Source organism: Meleagris gallopavo, chromosome 2 (assembly GCF_000146605.3).
Source record: "Meleagris gallopavo isolate NT-WF06-2002-E0010 breed Aviagen turkey brand Nicholas breeding stock chromosome 2, Turkey_5.1, whole genome shotgun sequence".
In the NCBI taxonomy this organism is placed as follows: Eukaryota; Metazoa; Chordata; class Aves; order Galliformes; family Phasianidae; genus Meleagris; species Meleagris gallopavo.
Genome location: NC_015012.2, coordinates 3,652,381 through 3,669,528, shown reverse-complemented (window position 1 = coordinate 3,669,528; position 17,148 = coordinate 3,652,381). Strand labels below are relative to the sequence as shown.

General features: G+C 39.0%; 1 protein-coding gene across 3 annotated transcripts in view; it reads left to right on the top strand.

The window, feature by feature from the left end:
- CFAP61 (cilia and flagella associated protein 61) overlaps positions 1 to 17,148 on the top strand; it is a 93,149-nt gene that overhangs the window by 32,228 nt on the left and 43,773 nt on the right. For all 3 annotated transcript variants that reach the window (XM_019612506.1, XM_010706407.3, XM_019612507.2), the window contains exons 13-16: positions 1,563 to 1,689; positions 2,594 to 2,671; positions 3,841 to 4,047; positions 6,587 to 6,721. In XM_019612506.1, the coding sequence (XP_019468051.1) occupies positions 1,563 to 1,689; positions 2,594 to 2,671; positions 3,841 to 4,047; positions 6,587 to 6,721 (547 nt within the window). The remainder of the gene's footprint in view (positions 1 to 1,562; positions 1,690 to 2,593; positions 2,672 to 3,840; positions 4,048 to 6,586; positions 6,722 to 17,148) is intronic.

Sequence of the window (17,148 nt, the reverse complement as noted above, 5' to 3'; positions counted from 1 at the left end):
AGGAGCACAAGAGTGGCAGGAAGATGGAATGCTTATGGGTCGCAAAGTTAATCATATTGTTGGTCTTGCTGGCCTTCATCCTCATCACTTGTTTGATCGTGTAATTAACTGTCTGTGGAAATGTCTTAACAAGTGTGGAAACTGAACCAAAGCTCACTTAGAAATTGAGGATTAGATTGTTGTTTGGATGCCAGATGCATGGTTTCTTGCAGAAATTAGTAATCAAATGTACATTCTTGAGCACTCAGATAGTTGAGTTGAAAGTATTTGATGAGATTGAGCTGTAAAATTTCCCATAACATATCATATATTTGGTAGTTATATATTATTTTGAAGTAAGTACCAGTAAGCTGGTACTTACGGATTACTAAATAGATGTATTATAGATTATAGTTAAGTCTCTACCTGAGCAACCTGGTATAAGGAGCCTGCTTTGGCAGAGGGGTTAGACTAGATGGTCTTTCGAGGTCCCTTCCAGCCCCTACAATTCTGTGATTCTGTGATATTCATTAGAACCAAAATCAATTTCATTGTAAATTAGGCTGAAAAGCTGTACGTACAAGTTTAAATTTAAAACAAGAAAATCAGGAATAGGAGTTATACTACACAAACTGCAGGTTTTGCAAATTGTGGTTGAAAGATCTTAATTCTTGGAAATGAAGTTACAGTTGAGTTCCTTGACAGTGCTCATCAGTCTTGATAGCATAAGCCTTGTTCAACCAAGAATGGTCAGTGTCTTTATCAGGCAACAGAATAATTCCTCAGCTGCTGTAGATGGTCACTGAAGTAATTTTGTTTTTCATAAGCATTGGGTAGGAACATGTATTCTAACTGACCTAGTTACATGCTGGTATATTCCTGTCTTTAGCTAACATGTTGGTGGTGTATATATTGCACCATGTCACTGTAATGTGATTACTAATTGACACTCTTACATTTAGTAGTAGCACTTTATTCATGTAAATTTTTCTTTGTTCATAACTCTTTGAAGAATCAAGGCCTAATAATTCATTTTTTATTGGAAAAATTCTTGTGCAGCATTGATATTTCTGCCTTTCTTTGCTCATTATCTGGAAATGACAGTTGGTTCTGTCTTTTTTTTCTTCTTCTCTTCCTCTTGTTTTGTTGCTTATTTCCTCTCTTTCTTTTCTTTCATTTTCTCCTTGTGTATTGGTGCATAGTAATGGGTTTTGTTCTTACAGATTCCTTGCTTTCTGTCTCTACTTTTATGCTTCTGGACATGGGATTTTTGTGATTACAGGAATGGCAAGTGTTTGCTGTATGGGATTGGACTGTAGGTGCTTAAGCACTAAGTGTTTAGTAGCTTTTAAAGCAGCATTCTTGAGTTGGTTTAAGCAGGTGTGTGATCTCTGCTACTGAACAATAAAATAAACATTTGGAACAGCAGTCATAGCAATAGACGCCAGCTTCTAAAAGATATTTGGTGCCTCTGAAAGACACATCTTCATACACACAGGAAAAGTAGTGTTTAGTTTGTCATAAGGCAAACCTTTCTTCCTTTCTGTTGTTTTTTTTTTTGTTTGTTTTTTGTTTTTTAATAGGTCTTTTAATGTAAGAAGAGCAACAACCAATGATATACTCGGAGTCAAAATGCTCATTAAAACATTGACCTTGAATGAGAGTATATTGAGTGACTTAAATACATTTATTTTCGCTCGCAGGGATCCAGTGAGTATTTGCTGTAAATATATTTAGAATACAGTGGATACATACTGATAAATACATTTACAATTTGTTATGTTTCTCTAAGCTGGTGAACTCTATCTATGTAACAAGTTGGTACCAACGGTTGGTATGGGCTGTATGCAGCTTGACTAGATGGTTAAGCCTATTTGTGGCCTACACCAATTAATCCTTTCATTGCAAACTCCTCAAGTGCAGAGACACAAACAGGCTGCATGCATTTTTTTTGGCCATTGACAGCCTGACAGTTTCTTTTCTTGCACATAAATCTGATTGCATGATGAGCATGTACATATACTTTGTTATACGATAGGGGCTTCTTTTTCCTTCCTGTAATGCAACCTAATATATGCCCATCAAACAGTAGGAAACATGCATTTTTTTTCATAGTGGAACATGCATAGACAAAATACTGTTAACTTACCAATCGTGCAATTGTAGAAAAATCCATTTTATGCTACAACTGATGAAAACTTTATCTATATATTAATTAATATTATTTCCTAAGATCTGACCTTAACCCAGGACTAAATTAGTGGCTGAGCATATGGCTCTGCTATAGCAGCTAGATGCTAAACTAAGCTTTAGTCCAGTATGGTTTCAATTATATATGTGTGTATATGTATATGTATATATATGTATAACAATATGTATATTATATATGTATGTTATATATGTATAACAATATGTACACATATTGTTATATACTATATACTGCTTGAACATTATACCTTAAGGTAAGAGAGAAGGACTGAATTGGTGTAGTGCGTAAATATATATACTGGGAAAATATTTTAACTGTGCTTATGTGGTGAAATACACATTTAAGATAAAATGACAGGATCAGTAATAAAATAAGAACTGTGCTTATGATGCTGTTTCCTTACAGGATGGGACCCCAGTACAGGCATTTGTAGCAGAAGTTTTGGATCAAATAGTTGGCATTTCTGTTGTTAGAGATGAAATGGTAAATTCTACTTATATTTTCCCCATATGTTATATCTGAATCATATGAAAATGCTAACAATTAGCCCTCAGCACCAAAGGCTGAGTTCTGTGCTTGCCACTATACAAATACCTAGCAGAAAATATATGTAAAAACCACTGGTTCTTTGTCTCTTTGCTAAGTAGTCAGTATCACTTTAATTCTCACAACAGTGATTGACACACACACGGAAAAAATCACCCTGGTAGTTGCAAGAAGCTTCTTGATGGGTTCTGGAAGTACAGAGATCCTACATCCCTGTTTTGTTCTTTAGTACAAAGCCATTCTGCCTCTAGCTGTTAGGAATCACTTATTTTGCCTCCTGATTTCCAAAGTGGTTTTGCTAAGCCTACTGTGAAGAGTAGCAGCTTTCCTTTTAGATTTGCTTTCTTAACCTTTTTCCCCACTAGTGGCTTTTGAGTGATTATAAATTGAACTTAACTTCAAAGCGTACAAACAAAAAACATGCTCTAATGGAGTACCAAAAAATGAAAAAGTTTCACATTATTCTTGGAAAGTAGTGCTCTTTAATTCTTTGTGTTATGGCCTTCTGCTGTTGAAAAGACAGATTTAAGATCTTTCAGCAGCTGTAGTGCTTAGTTCTTAAACTAAGGAGTTGTTGCTTCTATTTACAAAAGTAACTCATACTAAGGGCCTTGAGTTAAAAGGATGCTGCAGTTTCTTGAGTGTATAAGTGTACAAAATTCTCAACTTCTCACTTCAATATGGGAAATTTCTGGGAAGGCATTTCTTGCACAGTTCTTTTCTGTAAAGTTTTCCTTTTTGGTTTAAGTTTTGTGAGGAGACAGCCTAGACTTCTGTCTTAAGTCAGCAAAACAAAGGTTTTCTCTTTCTTTTTTATGAATGCCCATTAATCTGTATCAGACATTGTTGTGAAGGAATCATATATGCATTCCATGTAAATAAAGGTTGGCATACAGAAGAATGGATTTTGATACAATGAAAAGATTTTCGAGAAAAATGTGTTCAGTCAGTCTTTTCAGCTTTAGTTGTATAATCCTCAATGGCACTTCATTTCAGTGTTCTTACTTAATTCTGTAATTGATATAAAATTACCTCATTGGCACTTGCCATAATATCATAGATACAGTTTTTTAATCACTGCTCATTTCCAGATTCTTGTTTTCCAGGACATTGTGTATATTCAAACACATTACAACATCGAAGACTTTATTCATTTTAATGACTACCAGCAAGAGGAACATGGAGAGCTTTACCACTTTGTCTTAAATCCAATATTTCGTCACTATACCAAACACTTTCTAAAGGAAATTCTTCGCTTGGCCCACAAATCTTCTCTTTTCTACCCTGTTTATCCACAGTATGCAGAGGGCAAGGTAAGAATGAAGTTATTTCTATTTTATGTATTGAATGTTATCACTTCTGCTCATTGGATTCTTTTTGCTTCTGTGACTGATGGAAAAAGGAATTTTCTTGGTAACCTGGAGCAAATTATGCTTTTTTTTCTTCTTGCATCATCTAATCTGCATTCATAGATACAGCTGTTACTTAGAAGATTTAGTCCATACTGCTGTTAGCAGTGCATACAAGTCAAAATTTACTCAATATCTTCAGGAAGCATTTGGAGGAGCATAAGTTTGAAGTGGCCTTGGCTTTGGCCCTTCTTTGCCTAGACTGTGAAGCTCTTCTTAGGGGGTGGCTTCTTCTGAGCTGAATCACTCTTTACAAGTGTCTGTTTTTTGGTTGAATTTAGAAGATCCTTAAGGCATCTGTTGTCTAAATATAGTTATATATCTTAAGTTACACACATTAATATGTTGCCCTGGGAGCAGCACAGTAGAGGAATAATGTATTTGGTACCTCCTCACTTGTTTCTAGGTGAAGCATATATACTTCTCACCCACACAGCTTCTCGTGTTGCTGTTGCCTCGTGTGTTGTCAACCCCTCTACAAATGTGCTGTAGTACAGATAAGCAAGTTTCCCAATAGATCTGTTCCAGGATGGGGTACCAAGCATTCACTATTCCTAGTCGTGCCTAAGTAGGACCCTGTGTCTGAGTTGAAAGTCGTAGTTTGTGTGACTTCATTTCTTGCCCCTGTGTTGGATGCATAGTTGAAAAAAACCAAAGAACTGTCATAACTCATCATCTCAGGAGACCAACATCATGGTTTACTTTAATTGCTTTCAATTCAAATCAGCTATCAAGCATGTATAAAATGAGAAGGAATAATGTACATGTAACACCTTTTTATCTAACAACCTGTGTTTCTTGTCATAATTTATTACGAGAACCTAATGAAGTTGTGCTGCCTCACATACAGCTTCTCAGTTGCATAATGAATTTTGAGAAGTACCCCTATTTGTTTGGATTCAGAATGAAGTGGAGGGCAGGGAAAAGAAAAGAATGATTTCACTGAGCACAGTACAACATGAGCATATTAAAAACACATCCAGTTGGTTTGTAAGAACACTTCAGAAATGATTAAGGTACTTCAGACTGGTTTTTATCAAAAGTCAGGGGGATCTGGGCATCTCATTGTTAGTGAAAATTTAACTTGTACTTCTGCAAGGGCCACCTAAAAACCATAAACACCTAATGCTGTGTGAGAAAATTCATTTCCAATAATGTAAGTTGTAGAAGCAAAAGAAAAGATGATTTTAAAAATATCCATAGCCATATACAGCTAGTATCTGACCTGGTCACTAAGCTCCTGCCAGAGTTAATGGAGAAAACACAGTGCATCCAGAGGGCAGTTCATCAATCATAACTACCAATCTTAGGACAGGAAGAATTGCCCTCTGGAGATGCTCACCTCTTCAGCTCTGGGGAGGTGTCTGCATGGCTAGCTAGATTAAGCTCCTATCTTTTAGATGGTGACTTATGTGTTTTTGAAATTGCCACCCTTTTTAACATAGGAATTTTGACAGATTGAGCAGATCCATTTTCAGAAGGGTGTATTTTCCTGCTTCTCCAGTGTGCATTTTGTGGAGTTTTATGAAGTGTTCTCTTGAGAAACTAATGTCCTTGTGTAGCATTAGGTTCTCAGGTTCTTCAGAGGTACTTACAAAAATGCAGTTTAATGGCAGTGGATGGAAGAGAACTTAAATCTTACTAATAATTCCAATTTGGTCTACTTCTAGATTAAAGTATCTCTAAGTCACTTTAGCTCATTGTTGCTTCATAATAAATGGGTAAAAGTGATATTTTACTCAGTTCTCCATGGTGTAACACTCCTTTTCTTTTCAATATTTCTGGATGAATGGTACTTCAATGTAATTTAGTTTGCATTAATGCTCATTCTCTATTTCCTGTAATTCTCCTATATTTTTTTTCCTTTTCATGTCATAAGTTATGATGGAGCCAGCCATGCTGTAATAAATGGAATAAAGCTACTTCTTACGGTCCATGCTGGTCTTATTAACATTCAGGTTTTCATTCACTTCAAGTTTATGCCAGTTTATTAACATTTATCACTTGGATTAAATTGACATTTTAGTTGGTATAGTATTTTTACATAAATTCATAACCATTCTCTGCCAAACAAGCAAAGGTTAGCAGTAAGCAGATAACATAGCTTAATGAGGTCAAATCAAGCTGATTCATGATCACTATGGAGAAAAATATCCTCCCGGGGAAAATACTTGTGCTGAAAAATCCTATAAACCAAACCACTTGTTTATCTGTCATTCCCACAGAGATAGTAATGTAATTACACTCATAATTATCTTCATTAGTGTCAGGAATTATCTGCAATTCATTCCTCTGCTCTGAGTATGTTTGTTTATTTACTGATTTTTCTCTCAGATTTAGCCAACAGAGCTAAGAATTCTGTATTTGCAAAGGCATACAACAGACATCTGTGATGCACTGTTCTGACATTCTCTCTGCTGAAATATAGATCACTGTCTTTCAGTTTCAGAATCCCTTTGCCCATTCCCTGACATCTGCCCTTCATTACATGGTTCCCGTGCGACCAAGACGACAGATTGTCTATCCTCTGGAAGAGCTTGGCATAAACGCTCCATCAGAGCAGGTCTCCAAGGATCAGGTGGGTAACAGAAGCAGCAGCAGGCTGCCAGAGGGGCAGACTGCCAGCTAATGCAGGGTTTGGCAGATGGGATGGCATTACCAACTTAGTGTTGATAGGTTGCTTCTTAATTACATTGAACATGGTGTCCATACCCTACGATCCCAGTTTTTCTTCTATACAACCACTGTTTTTTCTAAGCTTGAATTTAAAACATATTACAAACGTCAATCACTAAGCTGTAACATTTACCTACTAATATATGCTCATGTTTCAACAACATTTTTTTCCATAGTGGTACTTTCAAACTCACGAAACATTTTAAATGTTATGAGTTAAGTTTATGTATGTATTATGCTCTTAAAGTGAAAAAATACAATTTCACGATTCTGACCTTTTCTGTAGAAATTACTTAGATCAATTTATCTTTTGTTTTCAGTCCTGAAGTCAGGTTTCTTCAGTGCATAAGATACCTTCAAAAATGAGTAAATATACCAGGAATAATTTAACAGCAAAAGAACCCACACTGTTTTCACTACCAAGCAGTATCAAACAGATACCCACGTTTAATGCAGGAATTTATTATACAACACTCATGCAGTTGTAACATGTTGGTGCCTTACTATTTTGTTTGTTAAACAACTTATACTATCTGATGTTATCACTAAAATGTGATGTGAATACGTTCCTTATAAAACTAAGTAGTGAAGCTGAAATACTAGAAAGAAAAAAAAAAAACAACAGTTAGTGATAGATACCCTTGGTAGATAGCTGTAATTTGCTGAAGAAATGTCATTAGAGAGTTTTATGTGTGTCTTGTAACTTCCAGACGGCTGAGATAGGTTTCCATATAATGTTTTTAGTGATGTCCTTTTCACAGTTAGTCAATAATTTTTGACTTCCAAAACTCTATACTTGGCAGCAATTGGCAAGGCAAAATCCAGAACATGGCTGAGGCCACTGAAGTGAATTTGGCTTTGTTGATTACATCCCTACGTACCTCTTCTTTACAGAATAAGCTCTCCAAGCCTTTTCTTTGAGCTACTTCCGATTTTATTTTTAAAATGCATTGTTACCATCTTAGCAGAAGAGCTCACTGTAGTGTTTTTGTTTGAGTTAGAAGATCACAGACCTCCAATTTCTGAGAGATTTGCTCATCTGGTGTCTGCTCCATTCCTGAGTTCTTTCTATAGATTTCTTGAGAGTTGCAAGTAGTGAGATAATTGTTTTAAATCTCCAAAGTTTAATGAGTTTCTACTGAATAAAATACACACATTTTCACTAACAAAGTTTTGCTGAATTTGAAAAAAAAATAGGTAGTCACTCTATAAGTATCTCTGCATATGCACCAGCATTAATTATGTATTTTTGACAGACTGCGTTCTGTCAAAACTGACATCTGGGCTTGATCCCTAGGCAGTAACTTGAGGATAAAGCTAGTCCTATACTGCTGCCTATAGTTTTCTGAAATACCAAGAATTTGAAACCATACAAAGATGAACGGACTCTTCTGCTGAGTGAATGAAATGACCTTTGGCCAGCATAGGTTGGGAAAGCTTTTTAGTTTAAGAGGTAAGCTACCACGAGGGACTGCATATGCTAGTAAAAGTAAGAAGCTACTTTCAGATCTCGGATGTTTCGTAAGCTCTGGCAAGTAGCCAGGCATAAGGCATCTGCCCTTTCTTTCAAGTTGCAGAAAGGAAGATTGATGCAAATCAATAGTCCTGCTCTTTCCTACAAAATGCTGCAGCTAAGCTGCAAATAAAACGAGGTGTATTTTTATAAAGTAAGTATAATCAACTTTCAGTAGGCACAGAGTTATCCTACCTGTGCATTATTGTGGCAATCAAAAGGCCTGCTCAGGCACTCTGTAAACAGAAAGGCCCAATCCCTTTTTCAAAGACCACAATATCCTACCAAGGAGTTAAATATGATAATTCTGCCAAATAGAAAGGTTGAGAATTGTCACCTCGAAAAATAGACAGATTTTGGTCATGGGGAGAGATGCTAGCAGGCTAGAAAGTGAAGTAAAAGGAAAAATGGAAAAGAATTTTGGAATTTAAGTGTGGAGGAGAGAGGGAAAGGCAAAAGGCGGAAGAATAATCTGGAATAGGAAGTGGTGTGGGAAGCTGTCTGAGGCAAGCACCAGAACAGCAATAAGGAGAAAATGTCCATTACATCTTTGTTAGGGTGGTTTTAAACAAGCTATTTCCCAAGCTGTTGTGTAGATAGAGGCTAGATCTTGCAAGGTCTCAAAACTTTTGGGCAAACAGGGATTCCAAGTATTTGAGACAACTCCTCCTTTCTCTACCATGTGTCTTCTGGCTCACCAAGCTTATTTTAACAGAGAGGACTTTTCCTTCTTATATATAAAAACCCACTGCATTTCTTTCTAACCTTAGCCCACCCCTGCTTTGTTTCTGAAAGCAGGATGATTGGTTATTATTGTAATTCTCATTTGAAGTAGCTCTGCAGTGGTGGCAGTTTTTTCACATGCATTTACAATCTTTTTATTGTAATGTATCTCAAGTTTGGAAATAGATAATTTTCATTTGATTGCCCTCCTTAAGTAATTGCTTGAGTATCTCTCTCTTATGATGGAGATGATTGTAATGAAATTCTTGCTTTGATACCCTCAAGATGCCCCTTGATATCTAGCCATCAACATCTGCTGCTCATCTACTGCTCTAGCAGCTTTTTGCCTTCCTCTTGTCCCAGCCTTTTTTTGAGTTGTCTCCTTTACTTGCTGCAAAATTTATTTTTCACCAGTAACAGCTTGGGGCTCAGCAGCTCAGCCATTCAGTGTCTGAGCACAGTTCTTGATTTGTGCATACGTTATCTCGATAGGCCATTAGTGGCTTAGTATCATTGAGAGAGTGCACAGTGGGAGCCTGGGAGCTCAATCAATTTGCATCCCTCTTTAATACTTTGCAGCCTGCTTGTGAGCATGAAGAGATTCATTTGTAAATAGTGACCCAGTACAGATAAACGGGACCCAGAATGACTCTCTTCTGTTTCCTTCCTGCAAAGACAGAAGCTGAAGCAGTGATCTAAATCAGGAAAGCTTTGCCCTCAGCTAATTCCCACTTGTTACCAGTCCAGGTGGATCCTGGCTGTGCAGATGAGAGGTGGCTTTCCTGCAGGTCTGATTAGTTGTTGCAGACAGATGAGCACCAAAAATTGTTTGTTTGTCTGTGGTAACTTGTTCTTCTCAGCCCTCTGTCGAAACTCTCTAATCCAATAAAGTGTCTGGAAAAAGAAAAAAGATGAAAATCCATGTGCCACTCTGCATGAATTCCTGGCCTGCTCACTCCTCCTGCTTTTACCAATACAAGCTGGGGGATGAAAGGATTGAGTACAGCCCTGCTGAAAAAGACCTGGGTGTACTGATGGATGGCAGCTGGCCATGAGCCAGCACTGTGCCCTCACAGCCAGAGAGCCAACCACATCCTGGGCTGCATCAAAAACAGCGTGGCCAGCAGGGTGAGGGAGGGGATCTGCCCCTCTGCTCTGTGCTGTGAGACCTCACCTGGAGCACTGCGTCCAGATGGAGAGTGCTCAGTACAGGAGAGACGTGGACCTGTTGGAGAGTGTGCAGAGGAGGGCTGCAAAAATGAGCCCAGGGATGGAACACCTCCCTGTGAGGACAGGCTGAGAGCTGGGCTGTGCAGCCTGGTGTAGGGAAGGCTCCAAGGTGACCTTTCAGTATCTAAAGAGGGGTATAAGAAAGAAGGGGACAGACTCTTTAGCAGGATCTGTGGTGACAGAACAGGGGAAAATGGCTTCACGCTCAAAGAGGGGAGATTTAGGTTGGATATAAGGAAAAAGTCTTCTGCAGTGAGGATGGTGAGGCACTGGAACAAATTGCCTAGAGATATGGTTGATGCCCCATCCCTGGACACTTTCAAGGCGAGGCTGGACCAGGCCTTAGGCAACCTGATTTAGCTCTGCATGTGCCTGTTTATGGGAGGGGAGTTGGACTAGATGGCCTGTAAAGTCCCCTCCAACTCTAAGGATTCTGATTCCATGGTTCTGTGAACTGAGTTTCATGGTGCCTAAGACAGCATGAGTTCTTTCTGTGGTCTCTCTGGGAGAGCTCAGCATAAGATTAAGATACTTTTAATGCAGAAATGCATCATAGAGAAACATAACTTACCATAAAACGAGCAACTATTTAACTGCAGTTATGCAGCCACCCTTGTCTCTCCCTGTTCTTATCCTATTTCTCTTCTTTCAGTGTTGTTTCTAGTTTTAGCCAGGCTTCTGATCTCTCTGCTCCTGGTTAAGATGACTATGACTCCAAAGAAATAGAGTTTCAGCACTCTACCTGTTCTTCCTCTCTGTTGCCTGGCCTTGTTATTAAAGCTTTGCCTTGGTTTTAAGGCAACCCCAAGGTTGCTCTTAAACCACAACTCTGTGCTGCTTCATCTTGTGCTTCAAAAGACCTGTCTCTTCCCAAGCATAAGCCATCCATTTCCCAAAGGGCTGCGAATTCTGATGACCATAGTAACCTTCCTGTAACAGTCAATAATGACAGAGTATGTTTTTACCCCTCTCCTTGAGATGGAAAAGATATTTCACTGCTGATTTTCTTTGTTTCTACAAAACTCTCATCCCTTTACTGAGGAGATTGGGATAAATCAGTGAGGATTTATCAAGGAGGCACAGAGGGAGTAGCCTTGAACTCTCCAGTCTCCCACTGGAATGGCACTGATGCTCATGGCCTTATTTGCGTTTAGTCCTGGAAGCGCCCAGCCTTTGGGATGCCTGCTCAGCCTGCTCTTTTGCAGCAGGTATATCAGAGGCCCAACATATTAGCTCAAAATTGCATCAGGCCTCACATCTGCCATGCTACAGCGTTTCGTGACACAGACACAAAAAAACTCCTGTCTGCTCATTAGATCAAACACTTTCTACAGCTGTTCAAAATCAAAAGGAAATCTCTGATTTTTGTATTCTGAGTCAGTAAACAGTATTGAAAAGCCAACTGGCAGAAGATCCAAAGATTCAAAATCTTAATTCCCACAGTGTTAAAACAGATTAGATTATTATTGTGTTTTGCACATCTGTCAGTCGCTTCAGTCGTGTTATGTTATAAAACAGTTGGTTACAACTAATACTAAATAGAATGCTAAATATTCTATGAAGTGCTACTGGCCTTTAAGGTGCCTATAATTATTGGTGGAGTAGAAAACTGTAGATAATGAAATAATTTTTAATGATATCTTCATAAATAAACAATTTGTAAACTTGTTTGCTTTCTCACCATCTGGGAGCATTCTGTTATCCATCTGCTTCATGTAATTATCAATAAAAGGGATATAATTAACAAGAATAACTGATCCACAATGAAGAACAAGAATGTCACACATCTGTCAAATTATTGTTTCTGCCCTTTCATTATTATTTATGCTGTTGGAGTTATTATATATATTTTTGTGTCATGGTCATATTCAACACGTCAGGTTACATTGTATGGTTCAAAACTGTTTTTTCTGCTATAGCTCATAGAAAGAAGGCTGAACAATTAAAGTTTATTGTAAGTCCATGCAACGTTGTATTTAAAAAAAAACAATCACAAAACCTGTCTCAAGTAATTTTGTACTTCTGAAGTCATGCTACAGGTGCAGTAAAAGAAATGTCTGAACTGAGACAAGAGAAAGTGAGCAAAGGAGGGATGAGCGAGAACCCAGAGTGAGATCCTAAACTCAGTCTCAAGTTGGTTGAACTAGTCTACTTTACACTTGTTCAAGAGTTGAGCATTGCCAGGATGGCCAAGCAATGACAGAGGGGAATATTGCTTGGTGCTTCCTCCTACCATAGAAGTAGCACTTCTGTACATGCCTTCTCTCCAAAGTTATTCAGTCATAAAAGTTGAATTAGTAGGAGTAACTAAGAAAAGCCATTGGTGCTATTTTACTTCAGATCTGTCTGCTCTGCCCCAGAGTGTATTCTGACTTTGTTGAAAATCTGTAGTAATAGGAGGTTTCGTTCTGGCTCAGCTTATTCTATTGGATTGAAGTGAGGCAATGGAATATTTGAAAAGTAGCTAAAACATGGAAGGCTTTTGGTGTTCCGTTTTCTGATTTGTTTTCTGATCGTAAGCCTCTGTTATGATAGTGGAGGATGATTGTAACCAAAAAAAAAGCATGAAGTAGTATGGGCAAGAGAATTCCCTGCTTTTTAAATATAAAGACTGATGTATCAAAAGCAGAAGCATTCCTACGTGTTACAATTTGTATATGAACACATTGGTATTATAAACAAAGGCTTGGCATGTAGTTTTCATTTAACCAGTAAAGTATTATTAATTTTTAAAGATGTAACTGTTGCTTAAGATGCTATTGTGCCTGAGTAATGAATTTTTAATGCTTTTGTAGTATGTGCATGGATTAAAATCCATTATTTATTGTACCTCCACTTGCTCGGTGAAGGTGATGATTTTATAGCACCAGTAGTGATGCAAACACAGTCATTCTGAACTGATGGCTGATAATAAATTTCCTTACTGTAAATGTCAGTGGGTTTTGTGTGTTGCTGCCATTACATCTTGTTTGGAAGGCTGAATATTACACAATTATGGGAGGCACCAGATGGCATCATTAACAGGAATGCTCTGAATGTTTACCACTTATGTGCATGTGTGAAATTAAAAGTAAGATGACCTATCTTTATTTTGAAAGCATGATGTCAGTGCCATACAGGTGTTAATGACATTTGCAGCAAACTGAAACAGTCATTTCTGCTTAAAAACACGTCAGACTTGTTTTAAAGCATTTTCAAGCCATTTCTAAAGGAAGACCTTGGAAGTGGTATTATTTCAGATTACAAGGAGAGAGCGGATGTTTTTTCCAAAGAAAGGTAATGCTGATTATTGAAGTGAAGTAGTGACAGCAGCTGCAGTCACCAAAATGACTACCACAGTAAGCTGAGCTCAATCTCCTCTTGTACCTCATGTTGTATGAGGTACTACATAGTTGTTTTAATTATTTTTGGTATGAAGTCTGACAATTATCTGTCTCTTACATTTTATTTTTTTAGGTTCTTAGTTCTAAACATTTCTTACATTCTTCAATGAATTCAGTAATTTAGCAAAGTGGTACTTTTGCTGATATGAGTATGTATGTTCAATAGGTGCAATGGACAGAGATGCTTCTTCCTTCTCCCATTCCAGAGCTTACACAGGCCTGTTCTGAAATGGTTGTGACGTGCTGTGGTGCTGTTCTGCTGTTCTCTAGCGATATCTATTATTTGCAGATGTAGCATTACTTTTCTCAAGAGAAGTCCCCAGAAGGAAACCTTTCCAAGCCAGCCAGCGTAGGCTGAATTTTCCAGTTAAGCCCTGCCAGGGATGTTCAGATTCTTCACAGAACTTTTCTTGGGCTGAAACAGAGATGAGGCAGGACTTGCTTAAAATCAACGCCTAACGACGTGTTCCTGTCTTTGTGGAAAAACAATCATTTCAGGTCTGGAACTGCTAGGAATATTATCAATTATCTGTAATTTTGCTTTTTGTAATTCATTCCTTATTTTATTTTTTTATTCTACTCCAAGGCAATGTACTCAGTGTTTACTCTAGTGTCACAAGAGATCTGTAATTAGGCGTGAGAAGTTAAGGAAACGTTTTTTAAGTTGATAATGAGACCTTGGCCCTTACTGAAGGAAAGTATTGTTCCATAACCATTCACCTTTAGTGCCAGTTTGAACAAATGAGTGTTTTCCCATTAATTTTGAATGGCTTCAGTTCAGACTGTTAGACCCCAGCCTCACTTGTGATCAGATGAGAGCTTTAATTTAAAATGACTACATTTGCAATCTACTTTTTTCACTTCGGAATTGGAGCAGCTTAGTAGTAAAGTTTCAGAAATTATGCCACTAAGAGCAGGATTTGAAGAACTGAAGCTTCAGTCTTATCTGTGCAAGAGGACAGAGCACCATGGCTCTGCTTTTAGGGCAGAGCAGTGCTTGGGACCAAGCCTCAGGGTCCTGCATGTGGGACCAGGACTTGGAAGGAGCCTTCTGCTTCTGCCCTCTGGAAATACACAGTAAAGAATATGCACGGAAGTGAAAGGCTGTGTAGGTTGGTTATTCGTCTAGTGTTCCGACGTCCTAGAAGTTTGTTCAAATAACTTGTTTAAAGGTGAGATTTACCAAAATGAATTAAGTCATGTGGTTGTTGCTTTTCAACTTCTAAATTATTTGGCCCATGTTTTTTCACATTATCTCATTAGCATTTTATGGCAGTTTCAGGCTATTAAAGAAAATCTTCACGATTCAGCATCTGTCTGCTTTAAAGGAATACAATCCAGGAGCTCCTGGGTGCTCAGCTTCCGAGGCAATTTGAATTTTGTTGGTACAGTCACTAACAAATCTGAAGAACTTGCTTGGCTTGCCTGCAGTTTTGCCTGGGGCAGCTGGTACACTAAATTATTCAAATAGAGAAACTATGGCTATTCTTGCTGCGAAGGCAAGGAAGCTGTTACTGGTTACGGGTGAATTGTGTTCTCTGGGGGAAGGCATGTCGTTGCAGGGAGCTGGCATGATTTATACGGCTGACATGCGGAGGAGCAGAACTGCGCAGCCAGCGTGCCAGGAAGCACGCAGACCACAGGGAAAACACAAGGGAGAGCTTGGTTCCTCGAGCCTGCAGCCCCTGCTTCTTACCAGTGCCACAGAGCATGGCACAAAGACGCACACTAGGAAGCTGCTGATCCCTGCTGCAGCTGCCAGCGCAGTGCGAGTGCCAGAGAGGTACCCAGCGGAATGCTTTCTGTGCCAGCTTCCCCGGAGCACCTCTGCCCCTGCAAAGCAGATCCATCTCCATGTGGATGGGCATGGGTAGGCGAGGGCTCAGCGCCAGCCCCGGCCTCCTCAGCAGGGCCAGGCTGCGACCACTCACTCATAGCAGCCTGGCACCGTGGCCCGCCTACAGGACGCTCCCCGGGAGCACTTTGGCATAGGATGGGGCCACCTGAGCCACCGCTCTCAGCAGTGCTGTCAGTTAGAAGCGCTGTCTGTTGGGCTGCTGGCAGCACGTGGAGCCTTTATGGATGCTGGGTTTGTGTGCGAGATGGAGGCATCTTCTAGTCAGATGACTGAGGGATTATTGATAGCGTTATCTAATAGACTTTGGGATCAGCTAACGGCACTGGTGAGCAATGTGCACAGCTTTGTCTGCCCGGTATCCGTTCTAGTTGCTATTTCCAGAGTAATTCCAAGAGCTAGGATTTTTCACTCAGTGCGTTGATTCTGTTGTGTCTCCTTGGTGCTTTTTATCCAGTGCCTGGCTGCGTTTCTCTGTGATACGAGCTTGGAGCTTACTGGGAGCGGTTCTGTGCAAGGACTTCCAAAGAGCAGGACGAGAAGACTTTCAGCACAGCATCAGCAGAGTCTGGATGCTTATTGGCAGCTCCTGTTTTCTGTTGCACCTTCAGGCCCAGCTAGAGCTTTCCTTGGAGGAGATCAGTATAGTTTCTTGATGTGAAATAGACCTGCCTATGTAAATTAGGAGTACAGAGTTGAAAGCCATCCAGTCCGAATTTTTACATTGATGCTGAGAGTCCAGATAGATAAAATCAGGAAGTTATTTCAGGCCAAAGTTCCTAGATGTTGCTCTTTGTATTTTTTTTTAATCTTGTCAAAAATAATTTTTCTATTTATTGCTTCCCACCTCAAGCATCTTGTAGAATAGAAATAAATAGACAAAAGTGAATTGGGAATCAAGGACTGCCAGCTTTCTTAAAACAACAGATGAGCATTGACCTCTATAAAACTGATTTCTTCATCTTAAAATCTGGGGGAAATCACCCTGAGAGCCTGCCATGTGCTCTACCCACTTGCCAACCCACTTTATACACTTAAGTGGCTTTGCTGAAGTTCCCGTGGCTTCCTACACATCATTTCCTTACCCTAAAAATGGAAAAAAAACGAATTCTCTTTGAAAATAGCAACATTTAGATTTTAGCCAAATGCATAAAGGAACAAATGTTCTTTTAAGCTGAGCAGTCATGAGAGTTTCATGCAAGTGGGAACTGTCCAGCTGGACTGGGAAGACAAATGCTAATGCTGAAATAATAAGAAAAGAGAAGAGTTTCTTACCATGGTAATAATGGTTCTGCAGGGAAATTAAGTATGTGTCCACACTCTGCTTTCTTTTGCTGCTTTTTGGAGTTTGATCGGAAATCCCTGATTTTGCAGGGAGTCCTAGGAACTGTCAGGAATGTACAGTTTGTGGTTTATCCAGAAGATGAAGGTCAGCATTTTCTCATATGGAAGACCAGGGGAATAATAATAATGATTTGATTCACAGAGACCTCTAAGATCTATGAATGAAAAATGTTACGGAAAAGCTAGGTATCTTTACTTCCAGAAACCACTTTATAGAGCCAAGTTACTCTAAAGAAGGGTTCTTTGACAAAGAATTAAAGTTATTTAGGCTGCTTTTTTTT